Raw genomic sequence first — 13,199 nt, 5'->3', positions numbered from 1 at the left:
TTCCCCTTCTGGGTATTCTCCCAAAAGAATTGAAGACATCATACTACAGCGATATATGTGCACCCATGTTTATAGCAGCACTATTTGTTATAGCTAAATCTTGGAAACAACCCAGATGCTCATCCACTGAGGAATGGATAAAAAAGTTGTGGTATTTTTATACAATGGGGTATTACTCAGCTATGAAAAAAGATAAACTCAAGGCTTTTGTAGGTAAATGGATGCAACTAGAGACCATACTCATAAATGAAATAAGTCGGACCCAGATGGGTAAACATCATATTGTCTCCTTGGTGTAGGAACTTGAAAGACCAGGTAAAACTCAAAACGTACAGTAGATGATATGAAAGGGAAAGAAATTGCTCAAAGGAAGGAACGACTGGGATGAGGGAAAGAAGAAAAAACAAAGAGGGAAGGCAAAACATAAATATATATATAAATAGCTGCGATAACTATTGCTGATGTCTGATGGTGTACTGAAATTAACAGTCAATGCTTACAATTTTTTATGTTTCAACTGACTTGGCATGCTTGTGTCTGATGGTCTGAGTAACTGCTTTGAAGGTAACAATATGCAATGGAAGGTAACAATATTACAATGGTGAACTCCTACCATTTTGTCTAGTGAAACTCTGTATTATCTCTAATGTTTTATAGAAGAATTATTTTCTTATTCTCTTTAATGGTTTGAGCAATCTTTCATTCTCACATCTGGTAATCTGAGCAATGTAGTTGAGGATAGCAATATGCAATGTACCAACCATTGTTGATTTGTGTTATTTTCTCTTGAGACCCTGTATCACTTTCAATGTTCTTGCTTTGATTTGTTTATGTTCATGATACTGGTATGCTGCTACTGTTCTATTTGTTTGTTTGTTTCTCATATATTACTCTCTTTAAAATAAAAAAGTAAAAAAATAAATGGATCAACTGTACTTGGAATGGGAACCTACCCTTGGAGCAGGAGAGGGGGTGTTTTAAAAACTGCACAAAGTTTCAGTTGTCAAAATTAGACAACTTTTCTTAAGTGTCTTCTTTCCCTGGGAGAGGAAACAGTGAAGCGGGAATTGAGAAAGATCAGGTAGTAGGAGAGGGAATGGGCTCAGAGGGCCTCAGGAAGCACAAACACCAGGGACTCTAGAATTTCCCGCAGACGTTGTCCCCCATTCGGGGTTTGAAATGTGAATTCCTATCTTCTACATTTTATGAAGGAAGTCACTGTAATTTGCCAGATTTCATGATTCATTTTTCCCAGACCTCACATATGGAGTGCCATATATAGAGAATGCCTTCCTCCCACATCTGATCATCAGCTCTAATTGGGGTGGTGAATGGGAACAAAACAACTATCCCTCTTGCTTTGCAAATGATTCCTTTTGTAATGAACCTTCGAGAAGAGTTCACATCTTAGGAAATTATTTTTCCTCTCTTCTGGATGCCCTAGGTATTAGGTTTACCTAACAACACATTTCCTGAGGGAGTTGGTAGTTGGCAGAATTGTTTAAATTTCATTTTCGGTCACCACAGAACTTGTTCTGGAGGAGGTTAGAAAGGTCAGCTGAGGAAAGGCCTGCCTCAAAATGCTCTTCAGTTTCCTTTGATCACCTGGCATTTTGCTAGTCAGTGCTGGACCACACTGCGTGTCTGTAAAGTAGGTAAGAGGGAGCGCTCTGCAGGAGCTGTTCAGTATTAGGGTAGGATGAGATCCCTGCTGGCTGCACGCCTTGGCCTGCACATCTGTATGCACTGGAAATGTTATTTAGGCTTCCTCATAACCATAAAAGTGCTCATGACATCTCTTTGTTTATTTTCATATTTAGGAGTAATAAGTTTTAGGAAGCCGCGACAACTTGTCTAAAACTCAGTAGAAAGTATTCTAAAATTCATTTTGCTAATGTCTTTTCTCCACTGCTGAACACAGAATAATAAAAATATCATTATTAATGAATATATTTGTATTTGCCTCTAGAATAATGTTTTAATACTACCAGAAGCCTGGCGGGTGTATTCAATTAATTTCTCAATAAAATGAACTGTACCATTTCATTGAAAAGGAACTGGATCCTTGTGATAGGAAAAAAGAAATAAAAAAAAAAAGACAAAAAAGAGACAAAGAAATCAGGATTTTAAAACTGTACTTTAAAAAACCTTGCAACCACCCACCAAACCAAACCAAACCAAACCAAACCAAACCAAACCAAACCAAACCAAACAAAACCCTGCAACTTTGGGACACAAAAGTTACTCAAGCCTTTCTTCCCTTTCAGGAAACTCACTCCAAAAATTCCTAAAGTTCTTAAAAGGCCTGAAATTGGGCTCTGGACCTGTCTTCTTCACCTATAAATTGTGTTTCCTCCACCCTCAAAAAGCAGTATTAGAAGGCAGTATGTCTCAACTTCCAACATGTGTAAATGGCTTGCATCCCGCCATGTGGGTGACACTAGAAATACACACCTAGGTCATCTTGCATATACCCTAAGATCCTATAAATATGGCCAGCTCCAGCTCATAAAGTGCCCCTCTTTCTGTAGGGCCCACACACTATTTCTTTGAACGTGTACTTTTGAATTTCTGCTTCATAAAACCTTTCCTGTGCCTCTTACTGACTAGTCCTGAAAATTCTTTGCCCACAATGAGAGTCCTCAAACCTCAAAACATTGCATTAATTTAAGGTGGGTTAAGTTCCTCATCTCAGCTTTGGGAAAGATCAAAAAAAACTTCTCAGACTCAGTCCAGTGAAACCAGGGGTTTATCAACATATGGGTCAGAGATCACAAAGTAGAATTTACTATATAAACCATATACAGCTTTCAAAGTTAAGAAATTATGTAGCCTCCATTATAAAACCTTCAGCCTGAAACCCTTTAGAAGTTAGAGGGTGCCTTTTCCAATACCACCATTTCTTTAAGTGCCCCAGAAAAATGGGTATGCTTATAGGCACCTGCTGACTGCAGTTGGCAAAATGATATTTTCCAAAGTAGGACAATGAAAGAGGATCTACTCTCCTCAAAATAACTGCATGGAAATAACCACTTGAAGATTCTCCTTCATGATAAGGAAATGTTCTTACACTTGATCCTCCAATCTGGTTCATTCCTGGCACCATGTTGGTGGAAGATAAGCATCACAGCTGTGCTGTTCATCACACTTCAACAAATCTAAGCTGCTTTCCTAGAAATGTGATCTTTTTCCAAACGGTTCTTCCATAAGAAAAAAAATAATGTCATGAAAAGATGAAATATGAAAAGTCCTGGGCATGCAAAGGAACTTTTTGAGTCTTAGGCCTGCAGTATAGCTCAGTGGTAGAGTGGTTAATTAGTGTATGTGAGGCCCTGAGTTTGAGCCCCAGCATGAAAAGAAATCCTTAAATAAGGTACTTTCCATCATAAGACAAAGATCAAAGTAGCTCACTCTAGTTACTTCTGGAGATAAGGTAAGCAACGAGGCTTAGGCATATTTAGCCAAAGAACCCAAGAAAAGCATGAAGAAGTCCAGACCTCTGTACAGAAAGCACATATTCTCCCAGGTCTGTACTTCATTTCTTTGAAGAATGTGGCTGACCTGCTAAGCTAGACATGCATGCTGAAGTTACACTCTGCGGGGCTAGAAACCAGATTTCTTTCCTCTGGCTGGCTGGATACAAGAAGACAGCCTTGTTAATGAATGACTTGGACCACACAGAGAACAGGCTCACAGCTGCACTGCAACCACATCCAACAACAATCTGGCCTTTGTGTCTTTGGTGCCCGGCAAACTTAGCCACACTGGAGCCCTGTGTTCCTCCCAGCCTGGGGCTCAGAGTGTCCCGGGTATTGACTTGTGTAACCAAATGTTTATATGTGGTCTTTATCTTATCCCTAGTAATGTGCTTGGAATAAATCCCCAAGAGTGAAATAAACTGATTAAGGTATTCACAGTTTAAGGGCTCAATAACCACTTTATAGAAGACTGTGACGAGTTTATTCCCACTAGAAGTGCATGAAACTTGTTTCCTCCAACCCCTAGAAGCATTACTATAATTTTTCACCTTTTTCAATGTGACCGACAGATGAGAAACTGCACACCTTACTTTTTATACTACATGATTAGCACTGATCTTAGTATCTCATGCACGTGTCTGTGGGGAGTCAGGTCTTATTTCTCCTTACCATGGGCCTTTGGGAGAAATGGGGAGTAGAAAACTTCACTTGTTCACTGGACTGGCTGATGATCCTTTCAAAGTTCAGGCAAATGTCACAAACAAGAATGCACTTTTAAATCTATTTCTATTATTCCAGGTCTTTAACTCATAAGAAATTGCAGGCCAGGGACATTAGGATAGGGAGGGGTTGGGAGACAGCTGCTGTCTGCTATGACTTGTGTCTAGATGTCTCCCCTAAGCATCATGCAGTCATAGGTGGGGCTTTTTCAGAGGTGGCTGAATCTAGAGTGTGTGGTTAATTCACGGTGCAATGCCAGGATTGAGGGTGCCAGGATTAAGACTGGGTGATTACTACCTCAGTCCACTGATTGGATTGGCACAGGTCTAATCCTGGTAATTGGATAAAATATAAAGGATGGAAATAGGCTTGTCTGTCCCTTGTTGCTTTTTTACCTTTTGCTCGCCATGAACTGTTCTCCTCTGCCTTGGGGCCAGCCAATCATGGACTGGAACCTCCTCAAACTGTGAGCTAAATAACTGTGAGCTAAATAACTGTGAGCTAACCAACTCTTGGTCTGGGGATTTAGCTTAGTGGCACAGCTCCTGCCTGGCAAGCACGAGGTTGTGAGTTCGATTCCCAGTACTGGAAAAAACAAAACAAAACAAATAACTTCATTAAAGGGGAAATAACTTTCCCCTTTAACTCTGGGTGTTGGACATTTTGTCTCAATAATGAGAGAAAAGTAACCAACACACTGTTTAAACAGAAGCTAGTACTAGCAGGGCTCTTTTTAGCATTTTCAAAGTTTTGTTCTTTTCTTCCCATCTTCTTCACCTCTGGATTTAAATACTGTATTTTTGATGAATATTTACTAACGTGTTAATACTCAAGTGATAAAAGAGAAGTTCTATAAAAACAATATTATCCTGGTCTCATTAAAAATGAGTAAATATGTGTGCATGTGTACAGACAAAAGTAACTAGAAGAAAGTGTAACAAAAATATTAGTGAAGAGATGTGTCAACAGCAAAAGAAACTATAAAAATTACACAAACACCTGGAGATTAAATCACACCCTCCTAGACAACCAGCCAATGGGTCACAGTATCTACAATTAAATGATAATGCCTATACAACATATCCAAACTCATGGGACTCACTGAAAGCAGTCCAAAGAGGGAAATTTATAGCAGTGAATTCTCATATCACAAAAACAGAACACGTTCAAATAAACAACCTAATGTTCAACCTCAAACTTCTAGAAAGAATAAATCAAACCCAAAGCTGGTATAGGGCAGGAAATTATAAAGTACAGAAATTAATGCAATTGAGACTAAGAAAACAATACAAAGAACCAATGAATTGAAGAGCTGGTTTGTTATTTGTTTTGTTTTGTTTTTTTCTGGTACTGGGAATCGAACTCACAACCTCGCGCTTGCCAGGCAGAAGCTGTGCCACTGAGCTAAATCCCCAGACCAAGAGTTGGTTAGTTAAAAGACTACATAAAATTGATGAACATTTAGCCAACCTTATCTTATTTTATTTTATTTTTGGTACTGGGAATTGAACTCACAACCTCATACTTGCCAGGCAGGTGCTTGTGCCACTGAGCTATATCGCCGGCTAGCCAAACTTATCAAAAAGAGAAAAGGAAAGACTCAGACTCATGCAAGTGGAAGTAAAAAGGGTCAAATCACAATGGATCCTGTGAAAATCCAGAAGATCATCAATACCTACTCTGAGAACCTGTACTTTAATAAGATAGAGAACACAAGAAATGGACAGATTCCTAATACATATGAATTACCAAAGCTGAATTGAGAACATATAAAAAATTCTAAATAAACCAGTATCAGTCAATGAAATTGAAAATGTAATTAAAAACTTAACCAACAAAGAAAAGTCCAGGTTCTGATGGATTCACTGCTGAATTCTACAAGAAATTTAGACAAGATCCAATACCACTACTTCTCAAACTCTTTAACGAAAATGAAGGGGAAGTAATACTGCCAAACTCATCCCTGGGAACAAGAAGTAACCTGATAACAAAACCTGAGACAGACCGAACCAAAAAAGACAGCTACAGGTCAATCTCCCTATTGAACACAGATGCAGAAATCCTCAATAAGATACTGGCAAACAGAATGCAGCAGATCATCAATAAGATTATACACCATGATCAAATTGGATTCATCTCAATGGACAAAGATGTCCATTATCACCACTCCTATTAATATAGTTCTGGAAACATTAGCCAGAGCTTAGATGAGATGGGTGAACAGATGCAAATCAGTAAATATAATACACCACATTAACAGAGTTAAAGACAAAAAGTACATGACCATTTCAAGAGACCCACAAAAAGCATTTGATAAAGCCCAACACCCATTCATGATTAAAAACCCTATAGATGGGCGCATGCCTGTAATCCCAGCACTTAGGAGGCTGAAGCAGGAGGACTGCTGTGAGTTTGAGACCAGCCTGGGCTACAAAGTGAGTTCAAGGCCAGTCTGAACTGCACAGTGAGACCCTGTCTCAAAAAGACAAAAACAACAACAACAACAAAAAACCACAACAAAAAAACCAAAACAACAACAAAAAACCCCTATAGAAAATTAGAATAGATGGTCTTTACTTCAACCTGCTAAAAGCCATTTAAGACAAACCAACAGCCCATATCACGCTAAATGGTCAAAAACTGAAAGCTTTCACTCTAAAATCAAGAACAAGACAAAGATGTCCATTATCACCACTCCTATTAATATAGTTCTGGAAACATTAGCCAGAGCTTAGATGAGAGAAAGAAATAAAAGGAATAAGGGTAGGAAAGGAAGAAGTTAAACTATCATTATTTGCAGGTGACATGATATTCTACATAGAAGACCCCAAAAACTCCACTAAAAGACTTGCAGATTAAATAACTGAATTCAGTAGTTTAGCTGGATACAAAGCTGACACTCAAAAATCAGGGCCAGGTATATAGCTCAGTGGCACAAGCGCTTGCTTGGCAAGTTCAAGGTCCTGAGTTTGATTCCTGGTACCAAAGTAAACAAACAAAAATCAATAGCATTCCTATACACAAACAACAAACACACTGAGAGACAAATTAAGGAACCAATACATTTTTACAATAGCATCCCCCAGAATGAAATACTTAGGAATCAATCTAACAAAGCAAGTGAAATATCTATACATGGAAAATTAAAGTACTCTGAAAAAGGAGATTGAAGAGGATATCAGAAAATGGAAAGATATCCCTTGCTCATGGGTAGGAAGAACCAATATAGTGAAAATAGCCATACTTCCAAAATTGTTATACAGATTAAATCATATTATCATACCTCACAGAACTAGAGAAAATATTCCTAAAATTCATTTGGAACCAGAAGAGACCCAAAATAGCAAAAGCAATCCTAGGCAAGAAAGGCAAGGCAAGGGCCATCACAATCCCTGACTTAAAATCATACTACAAAGCTACTGTGATAAAAACAGCATGGTACTGGTAAAAAACAGACCTGAGGATTAATGGAACAGACTAGACGATCTAGAAACAGTTTCGAACACACTCAGCCACTTTATCTTTGACAATGGGGCCAAACACATTCACTGGAAGCAAGATAACCTCTTTAATAAATGGTGCTAGAAAAACTGGCTCTCCACACACCAAAGACTAAAACTAGACCCATGTCTATACTACGGTAAACTAAAATTGAAATGGAGCAAAGATTTAAACATTAAAACAGGGCCAGGGATATAGCTCAGCAGCACAGCACCTGCCTGGTAAGTGCAGGGTCTTGAGTTTGATTCCCGCTACCAAAATAAATAAATAAAATAAACAAAACAGAAACACTAAATCAAGAATAGGTAGAACTGTTGAAGACATAGGTGCAGGCAAAGATTTCATGAACAAAACCCCAATCACATGGGAAATAATACAAAGAAGCAACAACTGGGATCTTGCCGTATTAAAAAGCTTTTACACAGCAAAAGAAATTACCAACAGAGTGAAAAGACAACCCTCACAGTGGGAAAAAAGTTTTTAACCAGCTGTCCCTCAGACAAAGGCCTAATATCTAAACCATATAAAGAACTGAAAAAAAAAGACCTCCCCAAATTTAAAGACCCGATCCAAAAATTCAATCTGAGATGAATATACACTCCTCAGAGGAAGAAATACAAACAGCAAATAAATATATGAAAAATATTCAGCATCACTGGTAATTTGAGAAATGCAAATTAAAATAATGCTGAGATTCCATGTCACTCCAGAAAGAATAGCTGTCATTAAGAAGTCAACCAACAACAAATGTAGCAGGGCTTTGGGGAAAAAGGAACCCTTCTCCACTGCTGGTGGGAATGTAGACTGGTGCAACAACTGTGGAAATCAGTGTGGAGAGTCCTCAGAAAACTAGGATTAGAGGTCCCATTGACCCAGCTATTCACCTTCTGGGTATCTTCCTGGAAAAATTTAAAATTACCATACCACAGTGATATATGCGGAGCCATGTGTATAGCAGCATGGCTGTAATAGCTAAATCTTGGAATAGCTAAATCTTTATAACAGCTAAATCCTAGAAACCACTCAAATGCCCATCCACTAAGGAATGGATAAAAAAGATTTTTTTATATGATAAGAGTACTACTCAGGCATTAAGCCATTGAGACATTTCTACATATATAGATATACCTTAAGACCATACTCTTAAGTGAAATAAACTGGTCACATATGCGTAAATATCACATTGTTTCTTTGGTGTGAGAAACCAAGAGTGTAAATAAGAACCACACTGTACAACAGATATTGTGAAATAGGAAGAAATGGTTCAAAAGATAGGGGAACTAGGGAGCGGGGAGGGGGAAAGCAAGGAAGGGAGAAGGAAAAAATGATAAAAGAAGGGTAACATGGAAACAAAGCTTTGTAAGTAAGGAGGGGAAGAAGGGGTGAGGGAGGAGAGGGGACTGGGAAAAAGGAAAGAGGAATCAAGATACATCACACACAAGTACGAATTCCCGACGATGAATATGATCATTATGTAGATCTAAATTATACCAAAAACTTTAGAAATAGATTTGCTAGATGATTTTAATTTTTTTCACTTTTCTGTATTTTCTTAGTTTTCTACAGTAAATTGGTTTTGCTTTAATAATTAGAAGAGTCGCAGTACATTATAAAGAATCAAGACAGCTCCTCTCTCTGTTCTGGGAAATGCCACTCTTACATCTTCATAGCCCAAACCGAAGGTTTACTACCAAAAGGGCCACAAACAGACGGCAAATACTTCAAACTGGGTCCTGGCTGGGGCAGCTTGGGCATGATTTTCAAAAGGATTCTGGGCCTGAGCCCGTACTCCTGGAGCCACTTCTGTGACCACCAGGCAATACCGAGCACGGTAAGGGCGGCCGGGGCAAAGCCTGAGCTGGGGCTCTGTGTTGCTCCTGAAACTCATTCAGTGCTCAACAGGACCCCAGAGGGGTTGGGCTGAGATTCCTTATTGACAGATGAGGAAACCAGGGGCAGAGACGAGAAGTTAAGGCCACACTGGCCTCCATTCTACCTCTGGTCAATTTGTTCAGTGAGCTCATGTGGGCCTCTGTATCTCTTGGATGTAGCTAGAATCCACCCATCGTGGCTACTGAGAACATGGTTCCCTATGACTCTTCTAGCCTTCAGCATTCCTGGTAAATACACCTGCTGTCCCCAGGCTGTTTCTTAAGGTAGAAGTTGTCTTCCCCTCACAAATCTGTACTGAGAAAATTAAGAATCCTGAGACATGTATGCAATGATTGATCTGCCCAATAGGTGATAGTACTAGCAAGACATGGACTGAAGTGTGCTTCACAACAAAAAAGAAAACCTCTCATAGAAGTCATTTTTTTGCAGACATTCTGGTATAGAGGCATTTAAAATGCATGAAGTATATAAACACGTTTGGAAGGAAACATATCAAAGTATTTACAAGTAGTTTTCAATAAAGGGTGGTATTTTAAGTCATTTCCACTTTTTTACATATTCTGTATCTTGTACAATCAACATTTTTGTTTTTTTCTTTTTGAGACAGGGTCTTGCTGGGTAGTTCAGGCTTTGAACTTATGGCAATCTTCCTGCTTCAGCCTTCTAAGTAGTCAGATTATGGGTGTGTATCACCACACCTGTATCATTCAACCAATTTTTTAAATAAAAGAAGTCACTCTGATAATAGCGAGATTAATTAAATAAAACATATGTAGAGTTTGGTACTGAAATGACATTAGCAAGATCATATGGAAATGTGATAACCTGTATTTTAGTCTCTGAGGTCACACAATCATGCCAGTCAAATGTGTATAAAAGAAATTTAATATGATACAGTCCTGTAATACTTTGGTAGTGTGATTTTAAAATCTTATTAATCTTATTAAAAACAGAACGCAAAAAAACAAAATTACAGATTTAAACTGGAAGCCTGGCACTAAATTATTAGTGCATGAAACCATTTCACGATGATGTGTATACATGCTCACTTCCATAGGGTGAAGAGGACTGACATAAATACTTAGGGGCTATGCTGCTTTACCCCCAAATAACCTAAAGTTTAACACTTAGAGATTAATTTCCTTAAACTAAATAATGAAACTTTCTAACTCCAATTTATCTACAAAGAAATGTAGCAGCCAGCTCTCCATGATTACAGGTTCTTCATCCAATCTTACATTGAAAATACTCAGTCGTAGAGGGAAGGAGGCCTAGAATTCATCCTCAGCACACACTCAAACAAGAGTGTCTGTACTGAAAATGCATGGAAAATTTTTTTGTGTTATTAATCCCTAAAAGAGGCAGTGTAACAACTTGCTACATAATATTTAGATTGCATTACATATTTTAAGTAATCTAGAGATAATTTAAAATATACAGGATTTATACAGGTTATGAGCAAATACTATGCCACTTTATATGCGGGACTTGAACATCCACAGATTTTGGTATCTCAGGGGTCCTGGAACCAATTTCCTGTTAATGAATCAACTTAAATTTTGAGCCACATTTACCAAAAATGAAGCTCTTCATGGAGAACCTGCCGGAAGCCCTTACCTGGCATCATAGGACTGATTTGACTCTCTGCTTCCCCCAGGGCAGAGTGATTCCTCGTCTCTGTGCTTGGTAAGGTAACTGGCTGGGTGGGGGGCGTGGTTTTCTGGGACTTTTCCAACTTCCAGTCTTCCCCAGTGTCTGCGACAAGCCCTGCGGTGCCCGGCTGGGCAGCACTGGCAGCGGTGTGAGTCACCAGCTTTCGGTTGAGGGCCACTGAAGCACGGAAAAGCTCAGTTAGTTGTGCACCTTCTTTTCTGAACTTCAACTAAAGTTATGTATTTGCAGCTGATTTAAAATCACTGATAACTGTGATGGGAGAAAGGGGAATGGAAGGAAGGGAAAAAGAAAAACAATATATACACAAGATAGTTACGGTAATTATACAGCTAGTTTCTCTTAGTTCATTGAAAAGAAAAGTTTGAGCTAATATTGTTTGGACAGTATTTCATGCCTATATCCTGTACCCTGAGTAATTACTCTGAAGATAATAATATGCAATGTATTAATTATTGTTACTCTCCTACTAGTCTTTTGTTTTTTTTCTTTCTTGGTCTTTTTGAAACAGGGTCTCACTATGCAGTTCAGGCTGGTCTTTTTTTTTTTTTGGTACCGGGAAGCAAACTCAGGACCTTGCGCTTGCCAGGCAGGCACTTCAGGCTGGTCTTGAACTCACTTTGTAGCCCAGGCTGGTCTTGAACTCACAACAATCTTCCTGCCTCAGCCTCCTGAGTGCTGGGATTACAGGCATGTGCCACCATGCCTGGCTTAGCCTGTTTTGAAACTGTTTTATTGTAATATTTATTTTTTTCTCTTTAAAATAAAATGAAATGAAATGAAATCAAATCAAATCACTGACATTTGGGACAAATAACCGACCCATCAAAGGCATGTCAGAACCTCATAAAAATTCTCTTGTTTTCAAGTGGCCCATGGGTTATCTTGTCTTCCAGTAACTGGCTTTCCAAATACTATACGTGAAGAAATGGACAGAGACAAAACCAAAATCTTGTATTCTGAGACGGGTGGTCTTTCCTCAGACAGGTACCTCCCTTAACTTTCTCAGCTCTTCTTTCTTGCAGGGTACCTCTACGTACATGACACAGGAAGGCCTCTGACTTAGCTATACCCCAGTGTGTCATAATGTTCTTTAAAGACTATCAAAACAAAATGTCAATTCACTGCAGTTTTTAAAAAAAATCATGTTATTGCAGCATTTTTAGGATGGGAAGAAATCTTTGGAAAATAGAAAAAAAATACGCAGTACCAAAATTTGACATTTGCAACTCAGACTAGAGATTCACGGTGAATACCCATTCAAGGCACAGCTTATACTCAAAACCAGGCAGAGAAAGAACACTGGTCTCCATGTTATCCTGAGAACACAGACATCCCTCCTCCACCCCTGCCAGCCCCCTGCCTGACAGGGTAGAAGGCAGACTCACAGTTCTGACAGAAATCTTCGTCAGACCCATCAGGACACTGCCGCACTCCGTCACAGGTCAGGGTGATGTCAACGCAGCAGCCATCGTCACAGAAGAAGTGGTAGCGCGAGCAAATATTCACGCATCCTGTTTGTAGACAAGCAACAAGTCACAGGGGCACAGGAAGAGTTAAGACTTCCACTCTACCCAGAGAGACAGACACAGGGGTACGAGAGAAGGCACCTGGGCTGGAGAATGAGAAGAACCTAACCAAGTTTGAGCCACTGGTGTTGGAAAGATTACAGGCCTCCTCCTGACCTCCTGACTGAATTTTCCTCACCCTTGGTTAGGCCAGCTTTACAGATATAGCTGCAGAAGATCAGGGGACTGGCCCTGATAATACAGATGAAAGGTATCCAGCTAGAGTGAGGTCACAAAGAGTCCCAGTTTTACAGGGAAAAGTCTGGACTACACAGTTCTCTCAGGAAATGTGGGAAGAGCACACTGTGCTATTCCAGCAAGGCTGGTGGCTGGGTCCAGTCTACACAGCCAAGTGGTCTCTTGGACA

The 13,199-nt window shown here is 39.3% G+C and overlaps 1 protein-coding gene across 1 annotated transcript in view; it reads right to left on the bottom strand.

The window, feature by feature from the left end:
• Lrp11 (low density lipoprotein receptor-related protein 11) overlaps positions 1-13,199 on the bottom strand; it is a gene marked incomplete at its 5' end in the record, with an annotated part of 48,978 nt that overhangs the window by 16,907 nt on the left and 18,872 nt on the right. Inside the window, 2 exon segments of the mRNA XM_013517316.1 lie at positions 11,211-11,423; positions 12,653-12,778. Of these exon segments, the coding sequence (XP_013372770.1) occupies positions 11,211-11,423; positions 12,653-12,778 (339 nt within the window).

Source organism: Chinchilla lanigera, unplaced genomic scaffold (genome assembly GCF_000276665.1).
Source record: "Chinchilla lanigera isolate Chin_1 unplaced genomic scaffold, ChiLan1.0 scaffold00038, whole genome shotgun sequence".
In the NCBI taxonomy this organism is placed as follows: domain Eukaryota; kingdom Metazoa; phylum Chordata; class Mammalia; order Rodentia; family Chinchillidae; genus Chinchilla; species Chinchilla lanigera.
This window is presented reverse-complemented; position numbering and strand designations above follow the sequence as displayed.